Genomic DNA, 21,144 nt, shown 5'->3' on the forward strand with positions numbered 1-21,144 from the left:
ACAGACACAGATGTGGTCATTTTGAGTTCATTAATTGGGAAATAAATCTTATGAGGCAAGATCCTGTTAGAAGAGAGGGAACATCTTTCTCATTGCAAATATAAGTAATGTGGACAGTATATTTGGGACATTTTAATTTTTATTAGTTTTTGAAAAATTTAAGATAGGACCCCATACATCTATTATCAGCAAATCAGTGCATAACATTATACCAAATACTATTTCGGATGGTGAAACTACTTAATAGAATTATTTCATTAAAATACACCCAAATGATTGATGATATTATTAAATAAAATAATTTCATTTTAATCACAAAGGCACACATTTATTTGATAATACTTGCAAAACAGGAAGACTTTTTATTACACATTTATACAGATACATCTGATGCATTTGTAAAGACACCATATTGTTATTCATAGTATCAAGTAGATACATTTTATGAAGATTTTATGTTATCAAAGGGGTTATCTGACTGACAGACTTTAAACACCGATGACATATGATAATATGAGATCTTACAAAGGATATGAATTTATGCTGTAGGTCAGTTGTATCTTTCCTTCTTTTTATTGTTTTGTGGTCTGGTGACATTTTAGTGCATATTCAGCACTAATATTTAATGAAATACATTAGGATTTGGAGTACCTAGAAGAAATCTGCTGTGCCCTTCACAGTTCTTTGTCTTTAATTTCTTTCAGGTAATCTGTAACCTTGAGAATAAAGATGACTAATGTACATAATTTAAACTTACTGAAAAGCATTATTTCTAGAGAGGTGGTAACTATTACAATTAGTGTTGCAGTTGTTGTTTCTAGGTAAATATATTTCCTTTCTTGATTTCTGTTTAATAATATGTCTGAAGAAAAATTATATAAATAAGACTCTTCTTTATTCTGTGCAGACATTAACAAAATTATTGACTGAAAAACACACTTCTAAAATGAGATGAAATGACTATTATTTCTATAAAACTTCCTATATCTTAATACATTGCCATTTTGAAATTTTAAAACTAGTTGCTAGAATTATTACACTTGTGATAAATACATTCTGTTATAAAAGATTTCAAGTTCAACTATATAGGCAAGTGAAAATGTGGCTAGATATTTGCCAGTAGGAATACATACCACACAGTGACTTAGTTGTGACTGGACTACTTCCTGTTCAACACTCTTTGTTTCCAGTGCAGGTAAATGCATCTTTACTTCATCTAAAATCATCTTACTTTCCTCTAGACGCTGGTCAAAATTGGCTGGTTTTTGGAATAATCGAAATTTCATGGAGACATCCTGTAATTTTTTCTGTAACAGCAATGTAAGTAAATACTAATTAATTAATCAACCAGTCATATTTTTGTTAATTTTCCTTTTTCTGAAGTTTTACCTGAATAGAAATTAAAAGTAAAAGTAAATAAGTGGAAATTTGCCATTTTTTTAAACACAAAGAATATGTACCTGGAGAATTTAGTATTCTTTATAAATTTGATAATAAATAGTGATATGTTAACTTATCTTTATACTCTATGTGTTATTTTTAAACATTATAGTCAGATATCATAGTATCATTTTCAAATTTCTGATAGCAAAGTTGTCTAAGATATAAGCCAAACTCCCTAGCTTATACAATAAAATATACCTGTGCAACATCAATTTGTGAAAGAACTCTTTGGGCAGCATCCTTCCCCTGGTTATGTTTCTTCATTTCCTCTAAACTGATTTCATGACTTGTCAAATCCGATTGTATTTTCTGTTGGAAAGACAACACTATTAACCAGCATACACTTCAAATTATTGCAAAACACAGCTCCCTTTCCATAAACATGTAGTTTAGAAATACTTGTGAACTATCAGCAGTAACACACTCCTCAAAATTAACAAGAATGTCTTTAAACTTCCCTAAATGACCAAAAAAGAAATTATTTTTGTCAAAATTGGGATTATTCTAAAAAATCCTTTAGATAAAATTTTCAATAGAGAATGTATGTTTATATGTCATATGTAGAGTTGATTATATCTTATTTTTGAAGGTATACTCTAATTTAAGCAAATATAAAAATGTCAAAACATATAAGTAATCTAGTTGTGAGGGAGGTGAGAAAAATACAATGAAATTCCTATACATTGTTTCTTGCTGATTATGTTTCTGTCTGTGTAGTGATATTTTATTTGTGCTCTAACAAATAAAGCTTGCCTGGGGATCAGAGGACAAAGCCAGCCATTATATTAAACATAGAGGGCAGGCAGTGGTTGCACATGCCTTTAATCTTAGCATTTGGGAGGCAGAGATTCATCAGATCTCTGTGAGTTCAAGGCCACACTGGGAACAGAAGCAGTAGTGTTGGCACATTGGCACATGCCTTTTTTTTTTTTTTTTTTTTTTTTTTTTTTTTCTGTTTCGAGACAGGGTTTCTCTGTAGTTTCGGTGCCTGTCTTGGATCTTGCTCTGTAGACCAGGGTGGCCTTGAACTGACAGAGATCTGCCTGGCTCTGCCTCCTGAGTGCTAGGATTAGAGGTCTGGAGGTTTGGACAGACAGACAGGAAGTGATATAGCTGGACAGAGAGAGGAATTAAGAGGGCTGGGACAGAAAGGCATATCGGTGTGAGTATACAGGAAGTAGCCTTTTTTTGTCTGAGGATTCCTAGCAGTAAGAACATGGCTGGCTTCTTTCTGTTTCCCTGATCTCTCAGTTTTTACCTCAATATCTGGTTCTGGGTTTTTTATTAATAAGACTGTTTAGCAATTCATTACTTACATTACTCATTCTTTGGAAAATTTCAGTTAAATTTCATGAAAATTGATCTAAATGAAGCATACAGTGAGTGTTAGTTTTTTCATTGGTATAACTAATGTCTAGTAGAAACAATGTGAGGCAGTGGTGCCTTATTTTGTCTCATAGGTTTAGAAAAAAGTCCATTACTGTGGCGAATTCAAGGCAGCTAAGATAACTTCATTGACAACATGAAAGTTTGGGGTAGCATTTGCTTGATCACATAGTACAGACCCAGGGATTTTAGAGATTTTAGACTCACACAAAGGACTTCCAAACCTCCAGAGGGTTATACTTAGTGTCCTATTTGTGCCAGCCAGGTAACAAATGGTGCCACAACCTTCCACCAGGTATAAACAAAAGAATTCAAACACAGGAACATGTGGAAGATGTTTCAGAAACAAACACTTTTTGTTTGAAATAATCAGTTCCTACAGCTATTGATTTTTGAACTTTAAATAAGCACGCAATATTTTCAACAATTTCCGACAAGTTTTTGGGCTTCTTTCTTTCTTTCTTTCTTTCTTTCTTTCTTTCTTTCTTTCTTTCTTTCTTTCTTTCTTTCTTTCTTTCTTTCTTTCTTTTTTGTTTTTTGAGACAGGGTTTCTCTGTGTAGTTTTGCGCCTTTCCTAGAACTCACTTTGTAGACCAGGCTGGCCTTGAACTCACAGAGATCTGCCTGCCTCTGCCTCCCGAGTGCTGGGATTAAAGGCGTGTGCCACCACCGTCCGGCTGGCTTATTTCTTTTTTGAATTTTGGTCTGGTCATTTGACTGTCTTTAGTAAAAGAAATAACACACAAAGAGTAATCTGCTTGTTGTAGTAAATGTTCATAAAGAGCTTCTTACTTTCTACTTCTACCTTTGGGGGGATGTTTATTCTTAGGATATTCCCTCTTAAAATCATCTCATGCTCAATGAACCTTAAACCATACAGAGGCACCACAAAATGTGTTTTCAAGAAATAATCCCAGACAAGCTGTCTGTGGACAACTTCATGTGAGTGAGCCCAATTGAGCATTCAGGTCACTAAATTATCAGCCCCAAACCTACAATAATCTAAGAGATTCCAAGACAGAACCACCAGCTGAATATTGTTAGTCCACAAAACCACTAGAGATGACCATAAATGGCTGTCACAAATACCATCAATTTTAGTTTCTTTAAAAATAAATTTTACTTTTGCCTTTGTCACCTGTGATGTATTCATATATATATATATATATATATATATATATATATATATATATATATATATATATATATATGTATATCAGCCAAGTTGTCACTTCTGTGGAATTGTTCCAAAGTGATTAGAGATTAAATCTTCCTCATTTGTTCAGTAGATTGTGCATATAAAACAAACTTAGGTAGAACAAATATAGTTACACTTGTACTGTAGAAAATCTCAAACTATAATGATATAGAAACAATTGAATCTATTTTATGAATTATAAATCAAATGATTAAACATTTTCAGTTTATTCTATCTCAGTAATGTTATAGGACATGTGATGTATTTATCTAGTATGTTTATAAATTAATTGAACATATTTTAATTCAAGTTATAACTTGTACCTATTTATACTTACCTTTTACATTCTGCTTCATCAAAATACTCTTCCTAGACCATGTCATTTTAAAACATATATCATTGTAAGAAATGTTATTCTGAAACATAACTGAATTTCTTGAATAATACATTCATATAAGACTTTAAGTAGTATATGCATTTACTATTAACAATATCAAAAATAAGATAAACAGTGTACAGTCTTTTGAGATTATGGTCAGGACACAGAGAAAAAACATTAGGAATGGAAGAGGAAATGTCAATCAGAAAATTTTTCATACTTTGCAAAAAATTATAAATTCTTCAAAAAAATCTATATGTTGTACAACTTTCTACCTTATTATACATTATATGTTCGAGAAAGGAAAACAAAAATCCTTGTAAAATTATCATCCTGGCTGCATACAAATTTTTTAAAAATCCAACAGAACAGTAAAGAAGTCAACAACTTTATCTACTAAATATAAGCCACATCTGAAATTTCATAGAAATTTCAAATGCACTAGCATTTTTAGAAAATGCAAATCACATAAAAACAAATTCCATCACTATATGGGGGTTGCTTGAGTGAGAAGTGTGTGCCATAGTCTTGGACATTTAAATATTTGAGCCCCATTTTGTGGCACTGTTTGGAAGGTTTAGGTGGTATATCCTTGCTTGAGGAAGTATGTCACTTAGAGTGTTCATTCTGATTACAAAAGCAGTTCTTTTTCTGTTTACTTTGTGTATTTGGTTTAAGCTATGAACTCTAAGTTCTCTGTCCTTGCAACCATGTCTGCTGCCATGTTTTACCCACCATCTTGGACTCTAACCAACAGTATGGTACCAAAAGCCAGTATAAACGCTCTTATAAGTTGACTTGATTATGGTACTTTATCATGACAACAGAAAAGTAGCTAATATTCCACACCATTACAAAATGTAAGATATTTAAATACGTGTGTATGTGCGTGCGTGCGTGCGTGCGTGCGTGTGTGTGTGTGTGTGTGTGTGTACACTCATGCACATGTGTGCATGCATGCATAGATGTACAGGTTAAATAAAGTTACACTACTCAGAGTGATAATGCTCCCCTTTGTGAACCATAGATCATCTAACAAAATTCTGGTATCAGGCATGAAATACATCTCTAATATTGTTGGCTAATGGAGTTCAAGAGATCCGCATAGCATTATAGGGTATTGTAAATGTTCTTGGTTGCCTCCCAGAATTTGAAATAAGGTCATATTGCTGAAGATATCAAATACTTCAGATATAGGACATGGAGGAATTTAGTTGGAACTGACATAGAAGTCTCTTCCCTGAGGACTCGCTCTCACATAATTGGAAGGACTTATGCACTTTGCCAAGGGAAAGGTAGTAGTACTACCCAGCTATAAGTCTGTGAACCACAACAATGACTGGACCAGCAAGTTATCCACAGTGCTGCAATGTGACATATTTATCTTCGGGATCACCAACATCTTTCTTCTTGGACTTAAAACTCACTCAAAAGAACGCTATTCAAACTGAGTACTGTAAATCTAGTCAACTGCCTATAGCTAGATAGATTAAAGACCAAAAGAGGTAAACATAATTATTGCCATTTTGCTAAACCAACATAAGTTCTAACTATATTTGAAATGCTTGACCTTATACCCACAGATATGTGTAGCTATCACATAAGCTTTGTTTTGTAACAGATGAAGACTATCACAGAGATCCATAACTGGTCAAAATGCAAGTAAGTGTCTATGGGGTGCCTAAACCTAACATAATCTACAAGCAAACCCTATGCCTATGACTAAAGGAAAATCACAGAAGAGAGGGTAGAAAGAATTTAAAAGTCAGGGGCCATGTGGTCATCTATTATTACTAAAAACATGACAAAGGAAAAGTATATTCATGAACTCTCAACAATCAGTTGCCTGAACAGGACATGCATAATAATAATAATAATAATAATAATAATAATAATAATAATAATAATACCAGCTAACACACCAAGGTGGACAAGGAAAATTCCACATGGTGCCACCAATAGATGAAGAGATATAGGTGGTCAGTAGCTGCTGAAAAGTAATAATTTCCTGCAGGGACGTGCTCTCACACAGGTTGTCTGATCACAAGTGGTTATCCACAGACACATGAACATAGGAGCTCAGTATGTGTTCATATTGTGTGTGTATATGTGTATGTGTCTGTTTGTGTGTGTAAATGTAACAATAATAATTAAAGGAGAGATTGAGAATTTAGGAAAGGGTATATGGAACACGTTGGAGGGGACAGAGGAAAGGGCAGGAGATATTTAGTCTGCAAGCATGAAGTTCTAAAATAAAAAGGTGTTTAAAAATACAATAACCATACTCATAAATAAAAATATTTATTTACATATTAAATAAAACAACTGAATTGAAAATACCAATTTTTCATTAAAGATGGTAATAGGTGAAATTATAAAACAAAATAATTCAGTCAAACATAAGTGATATTTCCAATATAGTATAAGAAAGTGCTCTAAGCACATCTTTTTATAATACTTTACCTCATCAGATAATTCTCATGTACCAAATTGACATAAAATGGCAAATATAAACTGTCGCTACCTGAAGCATGAAATGAATCAAAGAAATATCAAATAATGATTTAAGAATTTATTACTGTTAACAAGCAAAATATCTCAAGATATTTAAAAAAGAAATGAATTAAAAGCTATCAAGCAGAGGCAACTAATTATTAATTTAGAAGTATAACACTGTTGAATTTATAGTTTTATGAAGTAGACAGTAATTTTAAAATTGTATCCTTAAGAATGCACAATTAAAGAAAGAAAATGTTCCAAAGGATCCTGAATGATTTTTACTTTTCAACCATGAGGGAATATATAAAGATTTATTTACAGTCATGAATTAAAAAAAATATAAAATTTCATAATATATTTTGCAAAAATTCAATGAACAGAAAAAGAAGACTTTATTTTGGTTTTGTGAAAACAATACTCACAAATTGTCCCGACAATTGAGAAAGCATTATTCCCTATAGATTTAGATTTCTTCTCTCCATTTGTAGTCACATTTCATTTTCATACTTAGCCTCAGAAATGAAAATAACCTGTTAAAATTCTCTTAAATATATTATTTTGCTCCATTGTTTAAAAAATGGATCTCAATCATGCTAGTAATCTTGCTATTTAGAGATGTCCTTTCCTTTTGTATTGTTTGACAGTTTTGTACACCTGTAAAACTAATTTTAATTGTTTTTATCCCATTCTCTTTCATTCCCTTCACTCTGCTACTGAAAACCTCCCCAACTGGTTGCTCTCTGCCCTTATTTCTCTGATGTTTACCTTTTTCTTGTTGTTTTCTGACTGTCAACATGGCAAGTTTGTCTGCTTTTTAATAGGTTACAACTACTATCACATTTTTCTTGGACGGAATTATTAACTAAATTCTTGTGCATTTCAGTGACTTTTCCAAATGCTTATAAATTATCTACCAGATTGCCCTCATATCTTGAACATTACAGAAGGGAATAGAGGTAGATAATGACATAACAGAGGCAAATTCAAAGTAGCTGAAGATTCAGGCAATTAAATCACAAAAAATGAGAAGAAAAAGAAATTGTTATGTGCTCACTATTGTCTTGGTACCTATTTTAAATTAATAATGACTGTGGGAGCTATTTTTGGGAAAAAATCCTCCATAAAAGACATATTTCAATACAGATGAATTCTAACCTGCCTCAAAACACTCAGAATACTATTGTGGCCTTCACTGCAAGCATTATTTGATATTGAAAGTTTTATTCACATTAAGATACAATAATTGAAGTGTTAAAACCTTTTAAAGCTTATAATAGAAGCTGCATACCTCATTATCATACTTTTTGAGAAGACATGATTGTGTATGCAGTCTAACTACAGTAAATGACAGATAATCTGATTTAATCTTTTGTATCTTCTGTAGATAAATACAAGTCAAAACATTAAATTGTAATAACAGTCATTTTAAATTGACAAGTAATCAATCGTATGTATTAACACTCAGGTAGACTGAGTATTGTTACCCTTGTATCTAGTTTGGGGGTGAGAAAAGTACAAATCTCTGTATTTCTTTTGTCTTCTCTGTATTTCTTTTGTCTTAGTCCCTGCTTCTCTCCCTGCCACCCCATCGTGTGTGTGTGTGTGTGTGTGTGTGTGTGTGTGTGTGTGTGTGTGTGTGTGTTTGTGCATGTGTGTTACTGTATTTTGCAGTACACTTAAACCCAGGATTCTCAAATACTTAATCAACTGAGTTATATTCCCACCATTAATTTGTTTAATTTTCATATGTATTCTGAAAAGATGACCCTTTAGCCTGTCAAAATAAAATGTTCTAAGTCATTTACAATCAAAAAGTGACTATTTTCATCTTATGTCTGTTTAATTGCCAAAGGAAATCATAAACCCAATCTGATAGAACAAAACCTATAGTTATGACTTTATTTTTTACTCATTTACTTTGATAATTTAAAATGTTTAAACTTAAATGCGAACAAGTAGATTCAATGTAAGTTTAAGGCTTATCATCATCAACAAACACAGGCAAGACCTCAATTATGCATTCTTTTGATATGCAGCTTAAAGGGAAAGTTTCTTATGGTTTAAAACTAGAAGTTTTTGGTTGTTTGTTTGTGTATTTGTTCTTCCATTTAATGATTATAAATTTAAACCACACTGTCAATAACAAATGAAAAATGAAAAGAAACAGGGAAAATAAATCAGATCTATTATGAACCTTGGAACACTAAAAAATCCTATATTGGTGAATGAAACATTTTATTATTTTGTGATTTGAGGTGTTTTTTCTTTAAAATTTATTTCTTTCTAAAATAGTCCTTTTTTGCTCTTGCTATTTATACCCATAAATTTGTTACATAAGAGATACATTGTATGAGAATGGAAATATATTATAATTATTGATTTAAAACATCCTGAAACTGGCTATAATCTCAGAAAATGGTTCCTGTTTCCAATTATAAATTGTACATTATCAGTACAAAATGGCATCAGCAAGTTAATACTTGCCCCTGATAGGCTGTTCATACATTTATAATTTCAAAATCTAAAATTATTTGAGAGAATGCAGGATCTTAACATATGTTCATAACATAAAGCATTATAATCATATAATTATTCAAATTTAGTTACCTGTGTCCTGTGAATTGATTTAATGATTCTTCTCATTTGTTGGCATATTCACATATATGGAATTAGAAATAGTAATAATAATAAATATATATATTCATTTTCAAATGTGCATTCACAATGTACATTCTACATGTGTAAACTATGTGTAGTGGTTCTCCTCTATTTTTATGTTTTTCACTTATTTACTGTAAGAGTGATGGAACAATCAAAATAGGAGAATGAACAGCAATAAGTGAATGATCCCTTTGACTTTCTTCAACTGAACCCAGTAGACAGCCATTCATAAAATCTTCATAAGATTGGAGAGAAGTGAAATACAAAAAAACAAAAATATCAAAACTGAAACAATTTTCTTCTCCACCTCAGTTATAGCAGAGTAACTGAAAGAGTTTCTAAACTTTCTGCTGACTGAGTGTACCCCATCTTAATAGTTCTGGGGTGCAGTTTGTGTATTTGGATTCTCTTTATTACCTGGTCTGATTTATAAATATAAATTCCAGTGCTTCCATACATTGGTATGGAAAGTTAAGAAATGAATTATTACATTTGTGTTCTGTGATTTTTGCCATTTAATACAATTGGGTGATTTTTTTGAGACAAGATTTTTCTTTGTAACAGCGCTGGCTGTTCTGTAACTCACTATGTAGACCAGGCTGTCCTAGAACTCAAGAGAGATCTTTCTGCCTCTGCCTCCCCAGTTCTGGGATTAAAGGCATGCACCACCACTGCCTGGCTTAGTTGGATGAATTTATTTGTATAATTGCTTTAAAGAAATATTTAAGGGGTTTTGCATTTTAAATCATAATACTTTTTATGGTCCATAAGTCTAGGGTTTTACTACCTAGAAGATACATTTCTATATTTAAATGAGGTTGTATGTTTTAATTTATTTGATGTAAATATATATGTATATATATATATGTATATATTTATATGGCACTAGGCAGTGGAAATATTTAAAATTGTGGCTTATTTAATCTTAGTATTTGAAATAAAATACATAATACAGCCTTGCTCTTTTAAGCATGTAGTTTTATAATAAAAATGATTAAGTTTTGGTTCTGTAAATGCATATCACTAAATACTAGAGAATATACATTTTCTAAAGGGTAGATGCAAAAGTTACTGTTTTCTAATCATGCTAGATAATTGATAAGTGGAAGTAATGATTACATGGGCCACTTTCTGAATGTAAATATGGAAAAAGTAACTATCTTCATCTGTATATATATATATATATATATATATATGTGCAATAAGACAGAAATGTCAGAAGTTTATCACATGACATTTATTACCATACAGTTACAATGGTTTTATACTTGAGGATCTCAATTTAAATTGGAGAAAAGTTAGAATGTATTTAGAAATCCTATTTAGTAGCAAAACTAGTAGTATACCACACGGTGGAGACAGACGCTCACAAATCTCCAGGATCAGCATCTCTCAGAAAATATAAGCACTTATGGAAATGAATAGCAACCACAGAAATACTACCCATGCACTAGTTGTTTTATTTTTCTGTTTCTTATTGATGAATTGTAGCAAGAATGCAATTTCTGACAGGGAACACAAAGCCTACTCATTTTTAAATTGCTATCAAACTATGAACTACATTTAAGAAATCATATTTCCGTCTTGTTCTGCCAATATAAATCATTCAAATCCATTCCCACCACAAACACAAATTTCAGAAAATGTAGTTTTTCTGGCATTCTAAATGGCTCCTGTGTCTGAAACATTGCACTCTTCAACTCTGTCTTCAACAGGCTGGGCTGGAACTTTAGGAAATGAAACCCTTCAAGTAAATCTAGTACTTCATAACTTTGTTACAGAAAACAATTTATTTATAGTCATTGGCAAAGAAAATGTTGGGATGAAATAATGTTCAACAGTTATCAGGTGTTTTGTATTCTCCAATGTTACACACACACACACACACACATTATATATTATATATATATATATATATATATATATATATATATATATATATATATATATATATATGCCTATGGGATGTGCTGGAGTAAGGGTAGCACAGAGATTGTAGGTGTGGCCAACCAATGACTGGTCTGGCCTGAGATATATGCCACAAGAGTGAGCCCACCTCCTGACACTGCCTGGAGCATCAGAATGCAGAGACAGAATAGACCAAAGACCTAGGATAGAACTAAATACAGTTAGAGAAAAAAATGTCAATGTAATGATGCCTAACTACATTCTGCTACACTCATAGATTGCTACCTAACCCAACTGTCATGAGAGGCTTCACCCTGGAAACAGGCAAACATTATCCCAAGCTCAAGGAATTCTGCTGAAGAGAGGGAGTAAGGATTATGGGAGCTAGGAGGATGAAGGACATCAGAAGAAAATCCACAGAATCAACTAATCTTGGCTCATGGACTCACAGAGACTGAAGGAACAACCAGGGAGGCTGTATGGGACTGACCTAGACTCCCTGCATATAGCTTAGTCTTCCTGTAGGACTCCTAACACGGGAACAGGGGCTGTCTCTGACTCTTTTGCTGGCATTTGGGACTCTACTCCTCATACTGGGTCGTCTTGCCCAGCCTTAATAAAAGGGAAGGTGCTTAGTCTCACTGCAACTTGATATGCCATACTTTGTTGATAGCCATGGGAGGCCTGCTCTTTTCTGAACAGAAAAGGAGGAGGACTGGATGGGTTGAGGGGGGTAGGGGGAGGTGCGTTGGGGGAAGGACTGGGAGAAGACAAAGGAGGGCAAATAAAATAAAGTGGATCAGAAACACATGGAGATTTGATTTGAACTTGTTTTGACTCTAGAGTCATTCTTAAAGTTCATTTAGTGTATATTAATTTAACTGAGATGTTACTTGAAAGTGATATTAAACTACTGTATCTAATATATTAACATTTAACACACAAATATATGTACATATAAGATATAACTATACATAAATATATATTTCTAAATATATTTTTCAATCTGTATAACATTATATTTGTATGTCTGTTTTCAGGGCTGAGATTTTACACTTTAGAAGCCAAAGAAACATATTATATGCATGTTTATAGAACACTTTACTATGTTCATATACCACATTCTTTCAAAACAAGTAAGATTTTTTTCTAAAACTCTCATTTTTACCTAAGTCATTAAGAGACTGTCTTGAATGTGCAACTTATGATTTCACTCTAAAAGTCTCTAAACTGAGTCTTTATAGATTTTAAAGGATGTATTTTTTAAATTTCAAAATCATACCATTAAAATTATTTCCTTTCTATTCAGAAACCCTCAATCATTCTGCATTCAGATATCCCTCCAAAGGCATACCACCACTTATTTTTTTAAAGTAGAACTACAACTTTGCATTTACTTTATATTTATGTAGTTCTTAATTCATCATCAGTTTCTCATCACTGTTAAAAATGGCTGATTTTTAGATAGTCACACAAATAATTAATACTACAGTACTTGACTAAATCTGCATAAGGTAGTTTTCTTAGTGCTTATACTGGAGTGATCCAATATCAAAATAAATTTGCTATTATCACTACTTCCATTATCGTATTTATTGTTCTTGTCCCAAGCCTGATTTTATCACCAGAATTCTCCTCCAGATTAAATTTGTTATTTGTCTATTGCAATAGTATATTTTCAATAAGGAACCCATTTCTCTGAAATTTGCTGTAATATAAAAAAAGTTCTTATCATCTGCTCCCAGTGCTCAGGGACTTCATTTGTTAAGTGTGGACAGTGTGGTAAACTACTAAATGCTAGTATGTGTATTGATAACCTGGGTAACATATTGTGATTCAATGCAGTGTAATAGCATTTGTAGCCACTATATACAAATCCTATATTTTACACAGCTATCTGCTTTTTAAAGTGAAATGCTCCCAGAATCTCTATAAATAAGTTGGAAGAGGAACTATGGAAATTATCTACCTCTTTCTAATACCTCATGCATCATTTCACAGAGATATTAATTATACTTGGTTATTAAGTTAATAATATACATATATGACTTGAAAAGTAGCTATTTACTGTCAGGTTTAAAAATGTTAAATCATGATACACATGTGACTGTACATACATTTACATGTTATTTAAAAACAGAAATTTGCTAATTAAAATATTTACCATATTAAAATATGTTAGGAGATGGAATTTACTTATTTAATTCCAACTTAAATAGGATTCACTTCTACTTTAAATCTCATTTTCCAGAAAAATGTATTTAGAAACAATTCATGATTTGGGTTGAAAGCATGGGAGTATGTGAGTGTCTACAAAATTATATCCAGTGTGATTAATAGTAACAGGGTGAGTATTTATTTCTGCCATGTTGTTAGCTACTTGTAGTATATTAATATAAAATCAGAAACATAATTTAGAATTTTAATTCCCATTATACAAAATATGAATTTGTGACAAATGGTTGGGATTGAATGTTTAAGAGAAGAATAAATTATTTTTTGCCATGTAAATTGCTATGATTCCCCTCAAGTTTGAGTATAGTTCTGAAACACTTGGGAACAATAGATATCAGATATCTTGCATTTCATTGAAATTGGTGCACTGTATACTTTGGAAAATATATCTCAGCATTATAACCTGAACTTCTTCAAGCTCTTACTTCCAAATAGTCAAATGAGTAAATGAAAGGAAACCACTTCACAATTAATTAAATAATGTTTACATATGAATATCAACAGCATCCCCTTGGGGGTAGAAACACTAAAAATAAAAAAAAAATAAAAACAATGCTCATTCCCAGTTTGTTATACTTGCCTGGGCTTCCTGTGGCATTTGAGCTGCATCCACCTTGTCAGCAATATAAGCTGCCAACTGCTTGTCAATTAATTCAAGGGACTCCTGAATTAAGTGTAAGGATTTTTCAATCTCCTGTGCAGACTGGATACTCTGTTCAAGCAACTTTTGTTTTCTCACAGCCTAAATAAAAGAATAAATAAGAGTGAATTATTTAAATGTTTCCTCTTAGGAGATATTCTGCAATTCTTGTCATACAGTCAGCGAAGAAACTAGACTCTTCCACAATCACCTTTTTGTAAGACAGATTGCGTAGCTTTCTGGCACTCATTCAGCCCTGCTTATATAAATAAAAAGAAAAGGAAAAGAAAAAAAACAACAACTTAGTACACAGGATCAGAGGTGTCTGCAGAAAAAAAAGTCACAGAATCATGCACATCAAAGGAAGAAGCTGGAAATCATCTCAGTTGTTGCAATCTGCTGTTCTCAGGCTGAATGTTCCCTCTGATCTTATTATATAGTTCAAGAGATTTGGTTTACTTAGAATAGGGTCACCGTCATCACAATCCAATTCAAGACAGATAATCCACTTGCACCGGCGAGACACATACACAATCTGTTCAGAATCGGCTCCTTTTTGAAAAGAGAAATTTAGATAACCATCTGTTTAAGGATTCATTTTGAATACAGTTTTTACCCTGCCTTGCATGGGTGCTTCCCCTCCCTAATTTCCTTTCCAATTTGAATTATGGTAACTGTACAATTGAATTTGTGTTACTGTTGAAGTAGGACAGCTAATAAGTAAACGTAATAAAGCTGTAATTAAATGTGATTAGGCCAATTTGACACTTTTCAAATATTAATAGCATGCTGAACAGACTTCAAGGTCTACCTTGAAGGATTTAGTGACCTTTAAAAGAATCCTTCTAAAGGTAATGAGTAAGGCAAAAACCTTAATTATAAATTTTTTAAGTCATTCATACACATAAAAGCATAGGCCTGATTGGGATAATGTAGTACTGGTAACACTCCTTTCCAAAGATTGCACTTAGATTTCACCATGTTCCAGGCATTTATGTTATACATATTTGAATAAACATATACATCCATTAGAGATGTCATTATTCTTGGATAAAACCACTGTAGAACATACTATTACTCAAGTACAAATTCATACAAAGATATCTGGAAAAGGAAAAAGGACCTGGAAGCCTGCATGAATACTCTTCCTATACTTAGTGCATTCTAGGATCTGTTGTATACCACTCCAATGTTCTCACTGAATTTTTGAAAATATCATTATTTGTTCATTCACTTTTTCTTATTCATACTTCATTATAGAAAGGGTGAGTTTCAAATTTGCATTCTGATGAAAATAAATCATATCCTATGATCATATTCAAACACCATTACCATTTCTTGCCTCCTCCCTTTCTAATAACAAAACATCATATATCTATCGTGTGACATTTTGGTATTTGTATGGGCTGTGAAATATTTAAATTAATCTATTTAACATTGTCTATTTAAATTAATATTTAATATAATCTATCAAATCTAAACCTATTATCCTTTATAATCTCATAGTCTCTATTATTTTAAAATTTGCATTAATATACAACATTGTTGTTTCTCATTAAGTGTGCACATTTATTTTGGATTCTTAATGCAAATGAGGTAGGGGTTCTGTCCACATTGTTCTTTGCTGCACATCAGTTCCCAGAGCAACACTAGCACCTTTGCACATGACTAAATGAATGATATAAAAGTTTATTTATTTAATAAAGGAAACAGAAAAGTTCAATCAGCCAAAGAATGGAATTCTAATGAAAATAGAATCTAAAAAGTAACTGCTGCTATTTGCAGAATAACTCTTCCTTAATATGTTTGTTTTAAAAGTATAAGAATTGTATGGATCATTATATAAAACAGCCATTAATCTATTTCTATTAAAACATTCCAAGATTTATTACTGAGACCTTGCCCTGTACTCTAATAAAAACAGTTCCCTGTATATCAGTCAAAACATCAACCAGTTTCTTTCCATAATGATTCAAATAACAGTGCTCATAGTTATAATCAGAACCTTCTGTATTGTAGTAGAAACTGTCTATAGTATACACAGAGTTCCTCCAGACAAGTGGGTCTCTAACTAATGATATATTATCAGCATTGTGACAGGTGGCTGCAGAAGCCTTCCAATCATAGTATATAGTAATTGTCTGATTAGACACTGTTTAAATGTGGCCCTTTCTCTGACTGAAGGCAAAACCAGCATACTCCTCAGTACACATTTGTAGAATTTTAATGTAATTGAAGAGGATATATTGTATCAGAATTTTAAATCACATCCTGGCCTCAAATTTATGCTTCTAAATCTAACTTTATTTTTCCATTCTTGAGATTAAATGTGCAGTATGACATAGTATGACCTACAAGATGACAAAAGATTTGAGATGGGTGGTTTCTTCGCCTAGTCTAACAGGCAGCTAATAAGAGCGTGATAACATGGATTGTTTGATTATCTCAGGCAGTAAAAGGCTTGATGTCAATCCAAGCTTTGAACTAGTCATTGCATAAGCTGGTTTCTATTTCTAAACATCTTATTAGGCTAACCCCAAGAGGATGCCAGACTGTGACTTTTCAGGACTCTATGAAACATTTGACCTGCTATTACAATAAGTGGAATTAGTAGAAACTCCTAAATCATACTTAGATATTTGTTTTGATCTGAAAACAATGCCCAGCTGTTGTTTTAAAATGTAATTTCATAACTTTGGTTAATCTACTCAGAAATAACAAGAATTATAGAGATTAACAGAAATAGCAACTATTAGGGTAGTTAGAAAAACATTAAGACTCGCAACAAGGAATCTATGAATGTGAAAACAAAATCCTAGGAATGGCTGTAAGAATGAAGACACATTACTGCAAGTTTGTGCAAATGATAGAAAGTGCAAAAGAAAATAGTTTTTTAACTTACTGTTGTTTTAATGTGCTTTTCAATATAAAACAAATGCTTTCAAAAATAAAATTTAATGATTTGTTTTTGCTAGAAAGATAACTGTGAACTGACTTTTGCTCAGATTCTCATGTAGTTCCCTTTTGTGTAACAGTATGAAAAACACTTAAGACATTCCTTCTCACTAAATGGGCAGGAAAAAAAATAGGTAGAAAGTTGGCGGTGAGTAGGGAGGTAAGGTGGATATTAGAGAAGTTAGAGAGAGGAGTGGGGTGTGAATATAATCAAAATGATTTTGTATAGAATTCTGAAAGAAAATATATTTTTTATATAAGAAGCTCTGGAAGAACAAATACATTGTAAAATCACTAAGAATTGGAATGAAAACAAATTTGAGATATGACTATATTCCAAAGCAGAGAAAATTAAGGAAAAGAATACTTCCTTATATTATTTTACAATATTATTTTATAAAATGTTACATTTAAAGAAATGGTGTATTTTTATGCAATATTTATACCTTAGTAGAGGATAGATCAGCTCATCACTGAAAACAAATTTGAAATATGAACATTTTCATCACTACAGTAGTATATTATGGGAAAATTATAATCTATATTTGTCATATAGTACAGATTTATAGTTAAGAAAACACATTTATTATGTATATCATATTCTTAAGTATTAAATTATATATATTGTCCCTGTCTATGTAGGAATAATGTAACTGAAGCATGAGCAGATCGTGTATGATTAGGGAATATGACATTTTCAACCATACCAAAAAAAATCAACTCTAATTTGCCTGTGGTAAATAATATAAATTCCCTATTCAGTTCTGCCCTTCATTCTTTTGTTGCAGTGTGTTCAAATTATATTCATTATTCACACACACACACACACACACACACACACACACACACACACACGCTGTAGGGAGGGCCAGAGTAAGAGTATTTGCCTAGCACTTAAAGGCCACAGGTTCAATTTCCAGCAAAGAAAAGCAAAACCAGAAGGATTTATATAGATTCCACATTTATACCCCAATGAAAGCTAAATTTTGTGTCTCCATATTCAAAATATACAAACATGACAAAGAGTATGATTAGACTTGTCCATTTTCTTACATTCCTTTTTTTTTCTAGAGTAATTAAGAGTATTGTGAACCCAATAGCTTAAAGGACAGCAATAGAGATGTAGATTGGAAATTCATTACTCTTCCTTTTCAGACAAATCTTGAGCTAAAAATAGGAAAGAGCATTAAAATGAATGTGAGATTGAAATTTTAAGCAGAACAAAGCAAGAAGTCTTTCTTACTGTAGAGACCAAAGATAAATAGGATGGCTCTAGCTCAGGATGCCAGTAACAAATATTAGGTCAATAACAATTTGAGGTAAAATCACGTTGAGGTATTTGGATATTTTTTTTCTCATAAAGTACATATCAAATTCAATAATCCATGAAAATAATAATATATGATGGACTATAGTTATTCCAAATGCAACATATTTTCTATTGTTTGCTATTCACAATGAACAACACAGAAATTTTAGGTTCTGTAAAATGATGAAAACAATAGGACTGCTAGGAATATTCTCTTAAAAAATTTTTCTTGCGATATATAGTGGATAATAATTGGTAAGAAGACATCTTTGTATAAGCTGACAACTGAAATTCATCTTGGACTTTACTGTACATTCAACCCTCTTTGGTCTGCATTACAAATAAATATCTCAGTTTCCACAGTATGTGTTTAGGAAGTAAGAAAGACCCGTAAAATTAGATATGCAGCTTCTAAATATGTAGGCATGTCTAAAATATCTTCTTTGGTTGTTTGTTTTTTCGAGACAGAGTTCCTCTGTGTAGCTTTGCACCTTTCCTGGAACTCGCTTTGGAGACCAGGCTGGCCTAGAACTCACAGAGATCCGCCTGCCTCTGCCTTCCGAGTGCTGGGATTAAAGGCATGTGAGACCACCTCCCGGCTGTGTCTAAAATATTTAATATCTGTTTTTCAGGCACAATTCAGCTAGAATTTTCCAAAGAGAACTAAATGGCAATTGAGAGAAAAGTAGGGGAAGAATACAATGATTTAATCAGGAATTATAGCTTACCAATGTTCATAACTTTAAAAATTACAACATGATTAACTTTGCATTTCTGTTGTTATTGTTCTGGAATTAATGTGTCCTACTGTATTTTAAAATAAGGAGTTTCCAAACTGTCTTAGGTTGTGTTTCTATTGATGAAACACTATGACTAAAGCAAGCTGGAGAAGTGTTTATTTGGCACATGCTTCCACATTGTAGTCTATCACCAAAGGAAGTCAAAGCAGGAATTCAAACCCTGAGGAATCCTAGAAGCAGGCAATGATGCAGAGGCCATTGTTCAGAAATTGGAAATGAGCTATATTGGTAGAAATCAGAGATCATCTTGCTGTATTGAGCTGGTAAGAAAAATGTTAATTGTCCTCAGTGGAAATGAATCATAAACAAGGGGCACATTAATAATAGACTGTCTTAGTCTCCTATGAGTGAAGGTATTAGTGTTAAGAGAAATCTAAATAATCCTCAAAATCTGTAGAAATATTTTCCAATTATATTTGTGAATCTTCCTAAGCTAGAAAATGAAAGTTGTAAGAAGAATACATATATATTAAGGGTCCTATGCCCGTCTGTCTGTATGGAATTACATGATCATCTAGAATTGAGACTTACAAACCATGAAAGTTAAAAGAAAATACATCTTAAAAAAGAAATAAATACTATTCTGCAAATATTGTTTACTGTCTAAAGGCTTTCAGCCCAAGCACCTAAATTTGGATTCCCAAACACATCTAAAAGTTAGACTCCATAGCTCCAGAGGGTAGTTATACTAACGCTTCCATAGTAGAAGAAGGGAGGTGGAAAAAGAATTGTCTAAACTCACTGTCTTTCATAGTAGTGAACATGATGAGAGACCAAATATTAAAGAAAATGCATGGGAACATTAATATGCAAGTTTGTCATCTGACCTCCACATGTGCACTGTGACACACATACACACACACTTACTCACACACACTCACATATTCATTCACATACCAAAAAAAAGGAAAAAGGAAGAAAGAAGGAAGAAGGCAGGAGGAAGAGGAGGAGAAGAGGGAGAAGGAGAAGGAGGAGGAGGAGGAGAAAGGAAAGAGACTGTTGGGGAAGAAAATGCAACTATTGGAATTAGAATAAAAATAGCATAAGGCAGAGTGCTACAAATTTGGAATTTCTCAATATGGATCAAACAGTTATAAGAAAAATTGTAAGAAAGAAGAAATGAAACAGTTTTTTGAAATTTTCAATACTTTTGATGGTAATTTATTAGCACATCTGAATCTTAATGACAAAAACTAATGACCTTAAGCAATAGTTTTTTTTACTGTCCATTATATTCTTTTTTTATTTTATAATTTGATTTAATTTTACATATCAGCCACAGATTCCAATGTCTTCCCTCTTCCCACTCCCTCGCCCTCCCGCCAGCCCACCCCTCATTCCCAACTCCAGGGCAAGGACTCCTCTGGGGATTCAGCTCAACCTGGTAGATTCAGTCCAGGCTGGTCCAGTACCCTCCTCCCAGGCTGAGCCAAGCATCCCTGCATAGGCCACAGGTTTCAAACAGCCAGCTCATGCACTAAGGATAGGTCCTGGTCCAACTGCCTGGGTCCTCCCAAACAGTTCAAGCTAATCAACTGTCTCACTTATCCAGAGGACCTGATCCAGTTGGGGGCTCCTTATTCTTTATTCCATACATGTATTTCTCTGAAACAGTAGAAAATACTGTGAAAAATGTTACTCCATATACCCCTTATCCACTTTCCTCTTTAAAAAGTAGTGCTCAGTCCTAAACTACAGCACATCCCTCCCACAAAGCACAGAGAACATTTA

At 32.7% G+C, this 21,144-nt stretch overlaps 1 protein-coding gene across 11 annotated transcripts in view; it reads right to left on the minus strand.

Moving 5' to 3' along the window:
- The window catches only part of Dmd (dystrophin), a 2,251,111-nt gene that overhangs the window by 1,262,777 nt on the left and 967,190 nt on the right, over nt 1–21,144 (minus strand). For all 11 annotated transcript variants that reach the window (XM_076562037.1, XM_076562042.1, XM_076562041.1 and 8 more), the window contains 3 exons: nt 14,290–14,451; nt 1,642–1,752; nt 1,134–1,307 (listed from right to left, as the gene is read on the minus strand). In XM_076562037.1, coding sequence (XP_076418152.1) covers nt 1,134–1,307; nt 1,642–1,752; nt 14,290–14,451 — 447 coding nt within the window. The remainder of the gene's footprint in view (nt 1–1,133; nt 1,308–1,641; nt 1,753–14,289; nt 14,452–21,144) is intronic.

This window comes from Peromyscus maniculatus, chromosome X, assembly GCF_049852395.1.
Source record: "Peromyscus maniculatus bairdii isolate BWxNUB_F1_BW_parent chromosome X, HU_Pman_BW_mat_3.1, whole genome shotgun sequence".
NCBI classification, from domain to species: domain Eukaryota; kingdom Metazoa; phylum Chordata; class Mammalia; order Rodentia; family Cricetidae; genus Peromyscus; species Peromyscus maniculatus.